Consider the following 18,440-nt stretch of genomic DNA (forward strand, 5'->3'; position numbering starts at 1 on the left):
GGAGAAAGCTCAGTGCTTACGGACAAACAAAGTCCAGGTGCCTGTGCGGCTCTTCCGATCACTTCCTTCCCCTGCCACCAGCAAGGCTGTCTTGCCGACCTCTTCTTTCCCCTGCCACAAGCAAGGATGCCTTGCTGCAGCTGATCACACCAACGAAAAGGAAACATTGTCTGCACTAACGGCTACGCAGCCTTCCGTAAGCCTTTCACGGGTACCACAGGCTTGCTGCACGACCCCGGGTGTGCTCCTCCAACTTGCCTTCCTTCGTCAGACTTAAAACGGGAGCGATTTGCCCAGGCCCTAAGGCTGCTGTAGGATTTCACCACTGCAAAAACCTGCCCGAGCTCACGCCCACATACAGCGCAGAGGTACCATCTATTATTAACAAGATGTGGCTGAAGGAAAAGAGAAACAGGAAGCAACTTTTCACAGAATTTCTTTCCCCTCATTTTCCCCCAGAATAAGGCAGATCCGCAGCAAGCTTCCACAATGCTGAATTGGATTCCTTCGCCAATACCAACACCCTGAGAGTCTTCAATCAACATCCGAGACAGGTCTTGTAATTGAAAGGACTAAAAAAGAGAAGTCGAGTAACCAGCAGAAGTACCTCAGCAATGGTTAGGAATAAAATTGGAAGAGAAGGAAAGCAAGTTGCCAAAGGCAGGAACGTGAGCTGAGGGAAGCACTGCCCCCACAATTATCTGGCAACATTTAAAACAGACACAGGCAGGGAGCAGGGTCACGTTCTGGACCTGTTATTTGCAGAGACAATAGTCTCAGAAACAAAGTGTTTCCTGGTTTGTCCCAAAGCCGGTGCAAGCAAAGCAGGTCTGCCAGAGAAGACCACAAAAACTAACTGCCTGGTAAAACTCAGAGTGAAGAAAAGCACTTCCTGAACCTCCATGCTACAGGGTGCCTGTGCTTTCCCCGCTGCTGTTCTACTGCGGGTGAGACCACGGGGCCGTGCGGGGCTCTTCTTGCAGCTCTGGCAACACCTGTACCTTGTGTTGTACTAACCCAGTTCCCTAACGCCCACCAGCCCACCTTTTAGGGACGATCTGCCAGAATCCACATGCAGAACCCATCTGCCTGTACATCACTGGTCCCAGTTCCACCTAAAGGAAAGCGGTGGGAGCCAGGGTCTCACCCCTGGGCCGGGGAAGCTCCTGCCCAGGCTGCACAAAACACCAAGCCACGGCGCACTCCTTACGTTCGACCTAAAATTCAGCACCCCAAAGGGAGGGGGTTTGGCAAAACAACTGGCCACGGCGAGACTGGAGAGCTCTTCCAACGTAATTGGAATTCTTCTGGAATTCCCTACTTTTTTCCTCACTCTTTTTAGAATACACACTTAAGGTTCCTTATGACCAGCATGGTAAAAGAAACGGGAGTGACTAGTTATGGACCTGACAAAGAAAACAGCCACTCTCACTTCCACAAAATATGGGCTGAGCCTTCCCTGAGCTACAGCAACTGGCAGGTGAGAAGACAAGAACTACTCCACAGTTCCACACTTTCCAACTATCACCCTTCCTGTGTAAGGCTTGATATGTCACAAATGAGCTAAGGAACACGAGTTTTTCCTGCAAGGCACGATGCTGCTGCAGTAGGACGAGCTCCTTAAGCAGGTCCGTACGCAATCCGAAAGCTGCAGCCAGTTGCTGGAAAACACTGCAGGAGCTGGTACACACTGAACTGCGGAGGAGATGAACACGTGAGCCCACCTAAAGAACGGTTGTGGTGTTTTAACCAGAAGCTCGTAACGGTTCACAGTGGTGTTCTGCTGAGCACACAAGCAGGCACTAGCACGCTTTGCACTCATGTTTCGGCAGAGGCTGATGCCGTTTCACGCATCCAGGGAACGGCGCCGCCAGTTAGAGATGTGAACATGCTGCTTTACCGTCAGCGTTCCCGCTGAAGGAAAGCTTCGTTGCATGCCAAGGCGCACAGCAACAGCCACTCCAGGCGAATACCTGCATCTGGCATTTGATCTCCTGCCTTGTTTTCCATCCTCCAACAGGCAAGGCTCTGGGCTCGGACCTTCCACTGGGGAAATAAATAAAGAAAAGTGAGGTTTCAGCAGAAGAGAAGCGAGGGCAACAAGCTCGGCCCTGCCTTCCATGCAGGACAGGTTGGAGCTCAGCGCGCGCTGGCCAAAGGAGACAACACTTACCCCAGAGCTCAGATCCCACCAAAAAGCAGAGCCAGGACAGGCTGAACCCGTTTTAAGGGAATATCCGCACACGACAGAGGGTACACACGGCTACGGGTAGAAACCTTGCTATTAAGGAGACTCCCTATAGGTTGTTAAAGCCAGGAGAGGGATCCGAACAGCTTCGCCGGCTGCAGGACTTGCTCCCTTGCTTGCCTCTGCTGGGAGACGCCTGCCTCGGAGCGCACAGGTACACACACCACTCTCTTGGAATTTTTTTCCAGCATTTTATTTCTGACAGGCATTTACAACATTCCATTCATAGAACTAAAAACATAAAAATAGACCTTCTTTCAGCTTATAAAAGAAATATATAAGAACCTTTGACATAGACATGTCATGACATTATGTACAAGAACAACGGTACCTTCCCAGTACCGGCTTTCCGGTATTTCAGCGCTGACTGTATTCCGCTGGGTACGGCATCGGACAGCTAAAACCTCCGCTTCTCTAACACGCTGGGACACAGCTGACGGGTAGATGATATAAAACAATGGTGTGATAATACAAAGGGTATAGAAACTTTTCTAAAGCTTTTTACGAAAAGAAATCAGAAGATAGCAAAAAGTTAAATCGAGAAAGCTTTCGTAAGATCAAGTATAGTGCACCAGAAACCAGAAAGGGGGGCGGGGGCAAGGGGAGAATGCTAGATGGGACACACAGACAGTGATGGATTTCTGGGGGGAATAATTTTTTTGTTATGTTTTAAAATATAGTCAGAGTGGATTTTATAAAATATAATCCTAAAGCTATTATAAAATTTCAGGTTTTCAAAGTACCTACTGATGTGTCAAACATCCATAGATACAAACCCAAAAAAAAAAAAATTTCATATAATCTTCCTTTTTTCCTATAGGTGAAACCGAGATGGGAAAAGCTATATAAATCTTAAAAAAAAGTGCTATTTTGTGTTTCGTATTTGGAAGTCTACTTAAAAACTACAAGATTTCAGTCACATTTTACCCTGTTTCAGATGTTTAAATAAAAGATTTAAAATGTTGAAGAGGTTTGCTCGTGTAGAACTTGTTCAGACTCTATTGCAGTGGAAAAGCTTTTATAAAGGAATTAGAATACACTAGTTTCACCCACGGTAGGAGAGTGGATGAGGTCAGTTTTTTTGGCCATGAATTCCCTGTCCCCTAAGCCCAAACTCTGCCCGAGAGAGCGGACCAAACGGATCTGTGACGTTGCTACACTGCCTCCAGCAAGCTTGCACCACGGATCGGTTTGGTCCGCTGCAATTCCGTCACGTCATTTTATTTTATTCTTTTTATTATCTAACTAAACTCCAGTCTCAAACATATACAATAATCCTTTTCCTGAAGAAAGTTATACCTAAATAAGAGTTTCCAGTTCATATTTCAGTATAAAACCACCTTTCCTAACCCTCTGCAAAAAGCTAGACTCGTATCCTAGACGTGGAGCTATGCTAACGCTGTAAAACTCTTATCCCTTTGTGCCCCTGCACCTCAGGTAAAATACAAAAAAATATTTCTTCAAGTGTTAAATTTGGATCTCTTTTAAGAGAGTTTGGCATCTTTATAACATTATGTAAAACTAGAGCTTCCAACGTTGACATTAAATTAGACCAGCCACAGACCAAAAGGACTCAACACAACATAAATCCCAAACCTTTCCTCACGCATTCCTAAAATACACGTATATTCTCTTACAATTAAAGAGGGAAAAGTAATAAGAATACTGCAACTGTACACATTAAAAAGGCAGTTTCCTCATTAAGGAGATGAGCCTACGACTGATGTTTTACGGCTGTAAACCCCTCTGTTCGTTGTGCTGTTGCTCAAGCTAGTTCGCTGCACGTAGGTTAAGACAACCGGAGTAATTTGTTTTCCAGTGAAGACGTTCTCCCCGTACTTAATTTCAGCCCCTGATTGTTTTAGAATAAATAAAATAGTGTGAAAGCCCTTGGTAACGTAACGCAGGACCTCAAGCTTATTCCGTTCCAGGTTTGGAGCGTTTTACAGTCGCCTAAAGCGTGGCCGCATGGCTTCGGACCAATTCAGCTGCCGCAATGGTGTGTGCAAGTGTGCAATCTATCGGGATCAGCTCGACGTGGTGTGCGGGGTCGGGAGGGAGGGAGGGAGGGAAGGTGGGACGGGGAGACCTACGCATCCAGGCGGGGAAGGGGACCGGTTTAGAGCTCCGTGTTCAGTTTCCTGCTGGGGACAAAGTCTTCGCGCCTAACCCAGATGACCTCCTCGCCGTGGCCCTCCACATCGCCGTTGATGCCGGTCAAGGCCGCCTGCTTCTTCAGCTGGGTCATCCTGGAGGCATGCGTGTCCATGGCCGGGCGCGGGCGGTCTCCCCGGCACGGCTGGCTGCTCGTGATGGCCGCTCCCGAAGGTCTCGGTCGGCCACGGCACCTCTCATGGCCTCGCAGTACTCATCGTCATCGCTGAGGATGTCCGTTTCCTTGATGTCCTCGTGCTCCTCATACTGAGCAAGGTCAAACTGTTCCTCTACCCAGCGGTCAGTGTCCCCACTGTGCGTGGGCTGCTGGGGCTCTTTTTCAGGGCTGCTCGTGTAGACGGCATCTGAGTCAATGGTAAACCTGTTTCGGGCCAGCCGCCGCCTCCTCCTCCCAAGAGACTTGCTTGGGGCTGACACTGCGCACACACAAAGATAAAACCCCACAGGCTTTTTACACACGGTACAACTCTCTTTAAAAAGTTAGTCTGCCAGTGGCCCTTTATTTAACACCGCTAGGCACGCAGCGGGCAGACTCCCACGAATGACCTAGTCATTCGGCATCCTCCCCGCGGGCAAGCCACGCTTCACTCAGCTCCTCGGCACAGGGCTCTCTCCAGCTGAAAAGAGACTTTCTGCTACTCAGATCCACCGTTGGGATAACGGCCCACAATTACTGTTCCTCCTAAGCGGTAGGCAGCCAGCCAGCCAAAGTGCACCTGTTCAGCTCGGCTTCTCACACGCAGCACCCTGCTGCCAGCGCGCCACGAAAACGGACTAGCCATACGCCTTGCTACGGGGAATGGCTTTGTCTCGGGTAAAAGCAACGCTGCGGCTTTCCGAGTGGCTAACCCCGGGGCCTCGGGGCCGAAGGGGCTGCAGTTGTTATTTATGGGGAGGTAAGTTCCCTGTCCTGGCTCTCTACTCCCCTTCCCGCTCCCTCCCTCCTGGGGAAAAAAGATTAGAAAAGCCTCGAAACCAGAAAAACACAAGTTCCTTACTCAGTCCAATTACTGGCCCAATTAGCAAATTCCTAACTTCAGTGTTGGAACTTCTTCACAAGAGGCTTGTGAGGCAAAGCAGGGGACGGATCCTGCAGCTGAAGGACCTGCAGGCATTCCAGCCCTTTATGTGCGTGCGCACGCAGCTAGCTCCATGGCAAGCCAGGGAACTCCGAGGTTCTAGTCTGTCCCCCTCCACTGAACTTTCAGGACGTAGGTATTAAACTCTGGCTTGGGGTGGGGTCACGTTTTAATATCGCTGAGCCTCAAAACAGGCAGGAAGTACAACAGCTGGGCAGTTGCAAATTGTAGCAAGGGGTCTGGACTCTAAGAGGAGACGTTAAACTCTGCAGAATTCATCAGGCAAATGCACCAACGAGCCAAACTGGAAGAGGGTTTGGCACCTACAGCAGAGTAGCCCCACAGGCTGACGGAAGCAGCACTGTGGTCAAGCAGCTGCATTTCGGCCCTCCTCTGCCTCTTCTTCCTTATGATTTCAAGCGTCTCTGAGGCAGAAGGCTAGCAACACCCCGAGCGAGAAGCCATGCTACGGATGTTATTGGTCTGGCCTGCCCAGGACAGAAGAGGAACAGAAAGCCTGGTTGTCTACATTGCTGGATCTAATGAGCAGAAAAAAAAAAAAGCAAACAACAGACCAGAACAAAACACGCAGCCGTGCCATGTACTTTTCAGTTGGAAGCAAATGTTTCTTCCCTCCATCATTTAGTGTTCTGAAAATGAAAACCTGCTTTTCCCTGGGATTTTCTCATTGCTTTTGCCTGAAGTCAACTGAAAAGGAAAATCCATGGTTTAGGACAGGCCATGACAAAAATAATAGTATCGAGTGCACACTTCTCAAAAAGTGAGAAGTAGAAGCACGTGCCCTTTAGCAATAGAGCTGTAAAGGATAAAATGGAGGTCACAGGTTTCTGTCTCTTCGAACCAAGCCACTAACTGGGGGGACCTGACTTTTCTTGTGCATTTTAGTTTAAAAGTGCTCGGGTTAGCTCAAAATTCTGTCCGTGCTCTCGAGAAATATGCAGCGAGCTTCTGCTTTGTTCAGCTGAAACCCATTTCCAGATTAAAGTGCACAGCCAATCGGTAATGACAGGAATCCCACTTCTTCCTTCCGTGCCAGAAGGACTGCTCTGAAGCTGAGCCTTGAGTGCAAAGCAAGGTAAATAGAGGCAATTTAAGGCTCTCAAGGAGGTGAAGCATGGAAAACCAGCAGTTTTTACATACACAGGAGAGAATGCTAATCCTAATATACAAGTAACAGACACCACCACAAGTCCTACAACGGTGCTGGGGTTACTGGGATCTTGAAAGTCTGTAGCCCTACAGTACCTGCCCTGTTCATGGCTGGCCTTGCACCTTTTAGAGCACACAATCTTTTTCCACCAAAAGGAACGTATTGCTGGGACGAGGGCAAACTTTCGGTTTTGAGAAGCTGTCTTCTGTGTTTATCCCGCAGAATGGAGTGCACTGCCTTCAGAAAGTCCTTCCTGTGTTCTGGTGAACTGAAAAACAGGCGAGAATACAAAAGGCAGCGTTATCTCTTGGGAACGGTTAACAGCTCACTGTAAATGAGATAAATAATGACCAGTTCTGTAATTTAAGACAGTGCAAACCGACTGGCATGCACTTCCCCCAGAGAAGACTCAATTTAATACAGTAAATGGACATCCAAGGAAACAAATACGCTGTTCATTAACAAAACATTTAGCCATTCACCCCTCTTGAAGGCTTCCTTTCCTCCAATAACACTTCTCTTTGTCCGATAAACATCAAGTTGACCTACGGTGGCTAATTAAATCTCAGTTTGTCTCCTGTAAACACACAGCAAGCAGAAGTCCTGCAACTCTCTACCACCTAGTGGAAAGGATTGGCTTGGTATCCGCTCCGTTAGACCCTGGCGAACTTGTGCACCAAGCTCTTATTTGAACTCTAAAGCACATCAGGGTAACCACCACCGCAAAGGTGGACAAGGTTTACTTCAGGAAAGGGCCTGTGTTGTCAGAGCAGAGGTTGGAACATGAAAGGTACCAGCTGAACAAGACAAGACAGCACTACCTGACAAAGATCCAATGCTGGAGTTCACCCAAATTTGTGAAAGGAAAAATGTAATGAGGGTATTCCCATAAAGGTGCAAAGCTGATCAAATATATGCCTTTATTTTTAATACATTTTACAAAATGCTGCCCGCCAGAAGTAAGGTTTTAAAGACCCTCTCCCCAGTTCCACTACTGGCTGTTCCCAGATTGCCCTATAGGAAAGGCATAGGCAAGCTGGGACCCAGAGATGTAGCCTCTATTGAAGATATAGAAACACACTTACCTACAGCAAAGGTGAAACGTTCTTTCTGGCCTGCCTTCAGACTCAGATTTAACATGGACAATCTCACATACAGAATTGGCCTCTGCATCTAAAGTGAAAAGCAAGCAGCACTTCACACAACAGTTTCTCCTATTTAACCCCAATTACAGTATTTGTTTCATAATCCTGAAAAAAATGGTTTGAGACCATCCAGGACAACAGATAATAAATACCTTGCAAACGAAAGGTGGCAGTGGGCAAGTGTCTAATGAAGCGACACTTAAACTTGCCACAAATGTAGGAGTATTTTATACGCACTCACCCAGTCCCATAAAAATACAAAACCTCCGCCCTGGCTTTTCAGGTGTTCCACAGAGTACTGTCACATTTTACAGCTACCTCCCACGTTCTTTCCACTTTCACTTACGCATTAGAAAGGCAGCAAATCGTTTAAAATTTTGAAATTTTTCATATAATAAGCTTCACATGAAGCCATCAACAGCACGAACAAAAATTCACTAGCTCTGTTGTCTCACAGCTGCAAGATTTCCTTCTAGTCTCCAGAAGGGGAACAGAGCGAAGCAGAGTCAACAACTTCATCCCGTTTTCCCATGACCCTGACTGGCTTCACATAAATACTGGCAAGGTGGAGATACACAACTGGAGCTCCTGCCCCTTTGCTTCTCTCCAGGGCTATTACAGCCTGTTGCTCAGGCCCCAGAAGCTGCCCACACACGTACTAAGGACAAACACTGGTCAGCGAACGCTCCCAGCCCAAACATCAAGAAGCCAGCCAAATTCATGCAGCCGGAACATTACCTGCACTTGCCAACGCTCGAACCTGCAGTGCTTCTAAAGGTATCATGTGGCGAAAGCGGAACGGATCCCAGTCTTCATAAATTGAAGCTCTATGTGATCCTCCCTGGAAGAATTTCAAAATACCGTTAGGAAATGAGACACCTTGGGAGGGTGAGACACAGAAGTCTCCTTTGCTTTGCAGTGAGAATATCCAGCTAAGAACTTCCTGCAATTCCTATTCTCTCACTACAACGTTTTGGTAACCAGCTTCACTGATGTGCCTATCTATGAAGGTCTTGCTGAATTCCAGACAAAAGCAACCATTACGCTAATTGACTGTTATCGCCAACTTCAGAAGTCGTTTGAGACCAATGCTGCATTCTCTCCTCCACGCACACACACACTCAAACACGTGTAAGTTTTGCCTTAGTCACTCCCAAGTGGTTTTGTGGGCAGCTCGCTTAAGGAAACAGCCATACAGGCATTTCAAACCAGACTTTGGTTTATGCCATATGCCAGAATGTCCTGTAATACTATAAACAGTGGCCCCTACTGCAGCAAGGCACGTTTACTGTCAAGCTTAGCTTTAAGTTTTAATCCCAAACTCCCCGATACGAACTGCAAGCACACCTAATTTAGCTGAGAGCAGGCAGCACTTGCTCAGTGGCATGCAACAGCCACAACCGAAGCGAGGGTGTTGTGTTTCACTGGGAAAGTTGACAGGCATCAGCTCTCATATTCGATTCACACACACTGATCCAAGAGCCAAACACAGGGGAGACGTTCAGGGTGACACCTTGTTTCACGGAAGTCCACTCCATAGCGTGGAACGGATGTGGCAGCCACAGGAATGACTAGTCCAGCAGAGAGCAAAGGATAAGGTAAACAGATGCTTGCAGAGTGCTGCACCCGGGCCGAACAGCAGGTCGTTTGGCATTACTCAAAACTCAGATGCGTGGCAGAGAACAAGAATCATGTATGCGAAAGGACACCCTAGCACCACAGCTTTATGGAAAGCAAATCTTGCCTGTAGCACCACCAATGCGCACAGCATCACCGAAATAGTACGTGCAACTTACAAGTTTCTTCTTCTGTTTGGAACCATCCTTGTACACAAGGACCACAGCTGTTTTGAACACTAGAGGAGAAAGAAACAAAAGCCAGGGAGTCAGTAAGGTTGGGAACGTGTCCGCTCTACACCCGGGCACACAGAGCTTTCAGCCCTCACCCAAGCCAGGAGTAAACCAACCACTCCCCTTGCACAGTCTTCTCAAAAACACCAAGCTCAACCGCTTCTAGTACACAAAGCCAGGTTATGTCAAAGTCACTTGAAACATAAGAGTTTAAGTTACCAGTTATTGGAACAACTATTCCAGCAACAACAGTTCTGCACAAAAACTTAGAAAGCTTTAATCCTGCTGGCTGAGTTTCCCTCAGACAAACGAGCGGCTGCCAGCCACCCACAGCCAGTCAAGCGGCTGAGACTGCGCCTGGGCAGAGCCCGAACCCCTCCAGGGAGGGACAGCGGTCTGTGCTGAATTCAAGTGAGCACCACTGGCAGGCAGAGGTGGGATCCAATTCCTCTTTTGCCACATAACAACCACACAGAGCTGGAAATTTGTCTTTCAAGGTTCCAGTTTTCCTTATGATCTTTCTTTTCAGGCCTAAAGCGCACCCTTTGTTTTAGGATTGAATTGTATGAACACTTAATTTTGGACATTTTATGAAACCAATTTAAAGCTTTTTGTAGTAATCAGGAGTTGCTGCACATTCCTAGCAGCTTTCATGAGGCACCTCAGCTTCACGGTATGACCAGGTGCTTTCCCAACTTCCAGGAAAGCAGTCAATTTTATATGCTCTTCCAGAGCAAAGCTGAAAGAGTCTTCACTCGTTATCTGTTTGGTAGAGATATAAACAAAAACAAAAATCAATGGCTTCTGAACCAGCACCACTTTCTGAAAACAAGAAGGAAAAAGCCCGTTGCATGTAAAGAAATTTAGGAACAATTAAAGAAAACTTAGCACACTCTGCATAACTTGATATAATTCTGAAAGTAAGAGACATGACTCAGCCAACATAAGCAATCATGTCCCTTTCCGAGGGACCATACTTCAATACAGTGGAAAGATATTGAGATTTATGCCAACAGCAGTTTCAATTCTAATTTGGCCACCCAAGATAGACTACTCTGAGGGAGACAGACCACTCCAAAGCAGCTCACTGGGAGTCCTGGCTTAGCTTTGAAGCACTTTGTAAAGCTCACACATACAAGTCCTTGCTGGCAAAAAGGCAAAGCTTCATCAAGCCCCCAGCCCCATCCTACAGGATATGAAGTAGAGGTACTTGGCATTCATCAGCCTACCAAACCGCATCTTTTCCGAGACAAGTACCTTTCTGTACAGCTCTCACTTCATATCCTTGGATGTGGGTTTAAGAAACCCTTGCACTATTACAGCAGCCATCTTCAAATTCTTCACCAGATTTAGATCAACACAGAACAGAATTTGACCATTGCAGAAAAGACAAATATGGTTTTAGGTTCCAGCCAATTTTGCGGAAGGCAATGCTCAACTACCTTCAACAAATATCTGCTAAGGCACAGCTGGCGGTCTTTTAGGCATCCGAAATAAAATTACTAGGGTACAAACCAAATGCTGCCAGCTCAGGTTCCTTCTTCCATTTCCCCAGTGAAGCAGGAGGGTTCAGCCATATCACCGTATTATGCAAGAGCAAGTCGCCCATTGAAAGGTCTGCAACCTGCCAACACAAACACGTGCACAAAGACACGATGTGTAACCAGTTCAAGAAAAAACTTACTTTAATTTTTGGTTCAAGACCACTTGCTTGAACTTTATTCTTACGCAAACAAACACCCTACAAGCAAACTTTCGGAATATTGAATCAGATGACTGCAAATGCGTGTAAACAGACTGTGACAGCTGGCAACAGGCACACGTAAATCCTTACTTGGTGAGCATGAATTAGGAGAAGTCAAACTTGGACCCCAGCTCTCAGAATCTGGTGGGAAGTCAGGGCAAATCCCAGATGTTTTCCTTGCAATTTTTGCTTTTTTGTCCATCTTTCTCCCTACCTGCCTCACCCCTTGCTGCTCACCACTCTCCGTCACTGCGCCGCTGGACTGCAGCCCAATGTTTTATCGTTAAATGGAGAGTCCAGGTCTTGGTCTGAAACTTCAAGACACCTTCCATGGGTTTCCGAGATGGTCAGCCAGGACTGAGCCACACTGCATCTGCACATGTTTGCATATGCGCCATATGAGACATCTAGAGCGAAGCCCGAGGCGCTCTCATGTAATCAAGCCCGCTAACACACTTTCTAGAAGAGAAGCAGCAGCTCTCACACACCGCACCTCACATGTTGATCGCTGAATTAAAGTGAACAACAAGCTAAGTACAGGCTTGCCTCGGCATGCCAGTCCACTCAGACTGCTGGGGCGATATTATTTATGTGGAACGAGGAGAGCCAAGACACGGACCTCCGAATAGCGAGCTGCAGGCTGGGGTGCAATTCTGACCAAAGCACAACACTGAAGGTGAACTAACCCACTACTGCCTTACATTGGTCCCACTCACTGAACCCTACATGGAAAAGCAGGTTTTGAATTGGATTGGGATTTATCTGTTTGCACCGGGATCCACTTCAATGACACGGCACGACAGGTAAATAGTTGACAGGATTTAACATTCACGCTGCAGGCACCAAAATAACAGCCTTGTTCTCTTAAATTTCATCATGTTACCTCTTTTTTCTCCCCTGTTTGTTCTGCTATTAGTTGGTCAAACACTGCCCCATATTCTTCATGGATTTTCTGCATTTCATTAATGTGGCTGGCAACTTTGTTCATGGTTTTTATGGCCACTAGAAGAGAGAGACACAGAGGAAGAGACAAAAGGTATTTTTAAGCCTATGAGAGAAAGGGGCAGGATTCCAGACCAGAGGTTAAACAGGGAAGAGCAACATAGGTGAGCTGCTTACCATCAAGGTGATAGTGTTCTTCACTGTCTACGTCAGTCAGAGCAAAGAGCTCCTTCAGCAGGTGTTCATGGTTTTTATGGCCACTAGAAGAGAGAGACACAGAGGAAGAGACAAAAGGTATTTTTAAGCCTATGAGAGAAAGGGGCAGGATTCCAGACCAGAGGTTAAACAGGGAAGAGCAACATAGGTGAGCTGCTTACCATCAAGGTGATAGTGTTCTTCACTGTCTACGTCAGTCAGAGCAAAGAGCTCCTTCAGCAGGCGAGTTTGATGAGGTAAGACTCCAGCGTGGAGGAGTGCTGCCGTCGGGGATTCTGAGCATCCAGAAATGCCTTGAAAGCAGTGTCTGTCTTGGCTGGAAGATTAAAATGAAGCAATTGGATAAATCAAAAATCATAACAGCTGCCCTGATAAAGTGACTCTTCCAGCTTTAAATTCATTTATCCAGAGACATTTTGCAAGGAAGTACAGATTTATTGGGTCCACAGTATTAGATTTATGCACTTCAGGTTTCAAGTTACTGACACTTTGCCACAGATAATGGTATTTATGATCTAACATCAGGCACCCACCTACCATACCAATATATGCAATTTTTCATTTCACTATCCACAGTATTTCTGGCCTTGCAACTATTTTAGAGCAGCATAAATTATTTTCATCATCTTTAAGAAAAGGCTCAAATTGGATATTTGTAAGAATTTGCTACTCAGGAGTCTAGTCTGACAGGCACGCCTATAAATATCGGCAAGTCTGGTTATAGTTGCCTCATTAAACCTTAAAATCCAGTACTGAACAACAACAACCAAGAGCTAGTATGGAGGCAGGAAGCAGTAAACCATATTTTGGGAGCACAGGCAGGCTGGACACCTGACTGCTGTCATCTTTTCTACGTGACTGCTACCGCATTCATAAAAATACCATCTTCTCTGTTGCTCCCTCTACTAGAACATAAATTTGTACAGGGAGGGAAGTATGGAGAAGGTGGCACTTTTAGAAACAGAAGTTATTCAGTGCAGGAACAATCCCACACAATTGCTTTTATTAGAGCCATGTTCCCTGCCGAGGCTGGGTGGATTTTTTGCAGACAGTCACCTGATTTCAATAAAGCAACTTCAGTTTCAAATCCAAAAAGCCACCTGCACCTCAGCTGAGGACACCGAATTTATTTCAAATCCGTCCCCAGGCTTTTTAAGAGATTTATCTCCGGAACTAAATTTTAAATTCTGTTTGTGCGACAATTCAAGCACAACTATTTGTCATTTAAAAATACAGTCAGCAATGAAAAAGCAAAACAAAACAGCCAGATCTACCTTGTCTATGGCCTTAACATTAAGGTCTAACAAAACGATGCCAAAAGCAAGCATGAATGTGACTAGCAACAAATCGCTTATTCATGTATCCCACAGAGCTGCCAAGTACTTTTTGCAGCACGGTAAATAAGAGTTTACAAATAGAAATGGGGAAAAAAAGAAATGTGCACAGCAAAAAAAACCAAACCAAAACCAAACCAACCAACTAAGAAACAAAAAACCCCAAAACTTTCGACAGTCAGCCATCCAGATATTCTTTGAAAAATAAGAGCTCCTCCTTTAATGGCATTTCTCCTACAACTGGATCCATTTGTTTATTTAACGTCTTGGCCAAAAATGAATTGCATGAAGCTCTGCTAACTCTAAGAGATTAACACTTCCACAGGGGAAAAAAACATCACTCCAAGGCAAGGAGGCCTATGAGCATTTATAAGCCAGACCACAGTCCATTTATCTCTGTCTCAGCAAGCCAAGGTTGGAACACAAGGAATTTGTAAATGGAAACTTTTCAGGCAAATTGGAACAACAGCGAGAGGAGGAAGAGAGGGGGTAGAGAGAGCACAGTGAAGTTAAAACATTTAGACAGCTTCCATAAAACATTCTCCCAGGCTGATCCCTTCCTAGTGGCTCTCAGCGTTCAACCACATTGGCCTGAGCTTCAGTGGGACTGCCATTAGCAAGGATTCACGGCACAAACTCCAGGACAATCCAGAGGTCATTACAAGCATCACCGCTCCTGGTTCCAAAGTACACAGTGATCCGTTAGCGCACGCCACATGGCCCATTTATGAAATCTTTCCACTTCCCACGTGACTGAAGAGAAAATGAACATGTCAGGGGAGAATAAATTAAGTGTGTGGGGAGAAAAACTACATGCGAGGTTAACAGCCTCTTGTAATGAGCTACTCGGGTATCATTACACTGATGGTGGTCCAAGAACACCCATAGCACGAAGCAGCCTGCAAGCCTCTCAGGCCAAGTGGACTTACTTCCCCACTGCGAAGGCTCCTGGAGAGCAACCAGCCAGGCGTGTGCCCCTGTTCCTCCACCACAACCTGTCCTGCACGGTTTGGGGTACAGCGGCCACCTCTCATCATCCACAGAGACAACCTGCGCCAGCCCAAGCCAACGCATCGCTGCGACGTCTCCCCCTGCACACCCGGGTCTGGTTGTCCAGCACACGGCTCTTACCTTTCACCAGTACTTTGGGGACTTTCGTGTGGCTGGCACAGAAGGCACTGTACAGCTTGAACCGGTCGGCGTAGTAAAGAAAGGAACCACCCAAGGAAAACAGCACTTTCTAGAATTTAAAAAAAAAAAAAAGGCATTAATAAAAACAGGACATGAAAGGCAATTGCCTATTAGTTATTTTCCCTTCTTCCAGGTCACCTGAAGTTTCCCTTTAGCTCCAAGATGAGAGGACGCTGCATTTTTGCAGCATTTTCACACCACCTAGAAAGAAACAGGTCTAGCCTTGGTGCTTGGATTCGGGCTATGTGACAAACATCATTAGCCAGGTTCCTGTTAGGACAACCTGCAGACACCACTGACTATACAGGGAAGTAGGTTCACAGCTCCAGAGCTGTACATAAACGCCTGAGCTTAAAACCTGATCGATCCAAGTAATGACCAGAGGCCACAGGAAGGACGGGATGTATATGACTTCGTAACGGATCAAGACACAAAGGGCCTGCAAGCACAAACACACCAAGGACTTTGCTCTCTTGAAAATGAGTTTGTGTTAAGGGCCAAACACGATCTTTCCCCCAGAGGTCTATGCCATGGTCAAGCGGTTGCTCCGCTAGCCACTTCGGAACAGACAACACGGGGGAAAGGGGTGGTGGCGGTGTGTCCGTGAGACAACGCCTCGGCAGTTTGCTACAGTCAGCAGAGGAAAGCAAACTGCAGAACTGAAACTGTGAAGCCCTGAAGTCCCGTTGTGCACACTGCTTTCAGACCATGCCCGTAGGACAGAACTGAAAGTGAAGTTGATGCACATTTTATGGAAAGAGGTAGAAACAGCAGCGCCCAGAAGACTGAGAGTTCTGTCCATAAGGAGGCTTCTTCCACACTCCTCCCTTAAAGCTCCAGGCACACAGTGGTCACAGAAGCTTCCTCCACTTAAAAATCGATATCTCTGTGCCCTCCATTCAGGGCACATTTCCTACCAAACAAAAGCTGTGTTCCAGTTACGTGAGGGCAGCGTTCATGATTGCTGCTTATTTTAAACAAGCACCCGGTGGCAAAGCCACACACATGCAAAAAGACAACTTCTTTCAGCAGTTCTTCCAGGGCTGTATGTTACCTGAAGAGCAAACCCAGTGGAATTATTATTATTCATCAAGGCATCCTGTCCTCTAGCAAGGTGAGTGCTCAAAGCAAGAGTAAGATTCCCCAAAGGCTAACCACTGTATTAGCTACTTGCCACATATCCAGCACATCACTGCATTAGAAATAAAACAGTGTTTCTGTTTCCACATTTTCCTAATTTTTTTTTGTAATTAAGTTTGTTTATCTTTACATTTCTACCTTTGATGCACATCTGCTGATAGTTCAGAGTATTCGCCATCTACTTCCTCTGTGCATCAAAAAAACAAATACAGAATTCAATTAACAGTTCCTAGTGGGCTTCTGAACTACTGCATTAGGCTTGCCAGAACAAAGACTTTACGTAACTTTCCATTTCTAGCTTTTCCTGACAGCCCAAGACAAGAAATCTGGCAGAAGGGCAAGAATAGAATCTAAAAGCACATGGCGTTACAGATTTCTAGTACTCTGTATGGCTAAATGTAGCATAAACTACAATTGTAGCACGATGTTTTCCAAACAATTCCAGCATTAGCCATCAATTAATCTCAAGTGTAATCAGATGCAGGTTTTTACATGAACACTGACAGTAGACAAATAGGATAAAGAATGTTAAAGGACAACTCAGAACACAGTGAGATTACCTTAAATTGCTCAACTTTTTCAAGTTTCTCCAGGTCTGGAACCAGCCTCACTCCATCTTCAAGCGTTTTCAAGAACTCTACCTGGAACGCTACCATTTCAGTCAGATTCCCAAAGAGAACATCCAGCTAGTAAGAGAAAAAAAGCAAGATGCTGAAAATACCACCTTGAGGCTAAACCACATTTTCTAGAGCTTCAGTAATTCTCAGTCCAATTGTATAATCAGTGTGATGTCAAGAAAACAAACTACAGACTATACATTACTGAGGAGTACCTTTATATTCTACTCCAGCCATTATTTTAAAATAAAGGGAATTCAAAATTTGATAGCCCTTGCTCTGACAAGCAAGTGAAGCTGGGGGGGGGGGGGGGGGGGAAAAAAAAGCAAAAGGATAAGCAACAGTTACCATACCTCATCTGGTGTGAGGAATGTTTCTTTTTGTAGAGGCTTCAGGTATCTCTCCATTAGACAATTTAAGTCCTAAAAATTCAGAAAAAGATTCCCATGTTGGTTCCTCAAACTGCCTCTGAATATTTACTGAAGCGGCAAAGATCACCATTCACCTAGTCTGAAGTTTTCACTTTCATGCAGAAGCTAAATAGTTGGATTTCACGCAATTTAAGACAGAAAAAGGAAACCTTTACACAGTTTCACTTACAAAATCAGTACTGGATCTCACTGAGCAGTGTCCCTCTGCACACCAGCCAAATAATAGCAAAACAACAGCACAGGAATTTGGAAAGCCTACTTATTTCAGGGGTTTAAGTCACTACTCTTGTAGAACTGAATGCAAGTTAACGAAGAGGTACATGCACGAAACAATTTGCAGCATTAGAGAAGAAACTAACAACATTTTCCAGGAGAAGGAGAAGCATCAGCAGAGCGAAACAGCAGATCGCGACCCCTTACTTTGACGTAGGTGCGTTCTGTCTCCAGAAGTTCACAGATCACCTTGCGCAGTTTATCTGCGTCCGTGAGCTGTCTCATGGTGGCCAGCTGGGGTCCCGTAAATTCCTGAGGATGAGCACTTGAGTCAGAAGGGTTCATTTCATGCAGACTGCGACAGAAAGCAGTGACCTGCTCTGTGCTCTTTGAAAAAGAAGGAAAAGGAAAGACCAGCGGTAATATTTTACGTAAGAGCTACAGGCACGATGGAGCTGAGAAGCCTTTGCATTTAAGCAGTTGCAGCCTGGGGGCTTTTTAGCAGCTACCAGAGTCCAGAAGTCCACATATCATTTCATGTATCGGTCTTTCCCGTCTCTCAGTGACTGGGGATAAGGTGGGAGGTGAGGGAAGAGATGCACAACTCAAGTTAGTCAAAGTGCTGTTCTGTAACATTAAAAAAAATATGAATTTCAGTTAAAATAGGCTCCTCTGGCACTTGAGCTTGAAAACCAACCAAACAAAGGCCCAAGAATCAGGAACCAAAAAAGACAGTGCAAACAAAACACACACCCCAGCCCTCTGCCAGTTCCTTAATCTAGTTTACAGCAGCCATGTGTCAACGCAGCCAAGGAGACAGCGTGGAGACAGAAACTGCTTAGGCTGTTTTTCAGGGAAGCAGAGCCATCTGGGGAACCAAAGCCTCCCAGGCTTCAAATGCAAGCTCTTTGGGAAACTAACTGTGTATCCGTTCGGTGCCTGGA

The 18,440-nt window shown here is 46.0% G+C and overlaps 1 protein-coding gene across 1 annotated transcript in view; it reads right to left on the minus strand.

Moving 5' to 3' along the window:
• Positions 1–4,367: 4,367 nt before the first annotated feature.
• TIAM1 (T-cell lymphoma invasion and metastasis 1) overlaps positions 4,368–18,440 on the minus strand; it is a 79,482-nt gene continuing 65,409 nt past the window's right edge. Inside the window, 14 exon segments of the mRNA XM_010161427.1 lie at positions 4,368–4,567; positions 4,570–4,839; positions 6,769–6,941; positions 7,759–7,846; positions 8,557–8,659; positions 9,615–9,673; positions 11,184–11,292; positions 12,296–12,414; positions 12,532–12,621; positions 12,797–12,886; positions 15,036–15,144; positions 16,796–16,921; positions 17,206–17,274; positions 17,704–17,883. Coding sequence (XP_010159729.1) covers positions 4,368–4,567; positions 4,570–4,839; positions 6,769–6,941; positions 7,759–7,846; positions 8,557–8,659; positions 9,615–9,673; positions 11,184–11,292; positions 12,296–12,414; positions 12,532–12,621; positions 12,797–12,886; positions 15,036–15,144; positions 16,796–16,921; positions 17,206–17,274; positions 17,704–17,883 — 1,785 coding nt within the window.

Source organism: Eurypyga helias, unplaced genomic scaffold (assembly GCF_000690775.1).
Source record: "Eurypyga helias isolate BGI_N326 unplaced genomic scaffold, ASM69077v1 scaffold2401, whole genome shotgun sequence".
NCBI lineage: Eukaryota > Metazoa > Chordata > Aves > Eurypygiformes > Eurypygidae > Eurypyga > Eurypyga helias.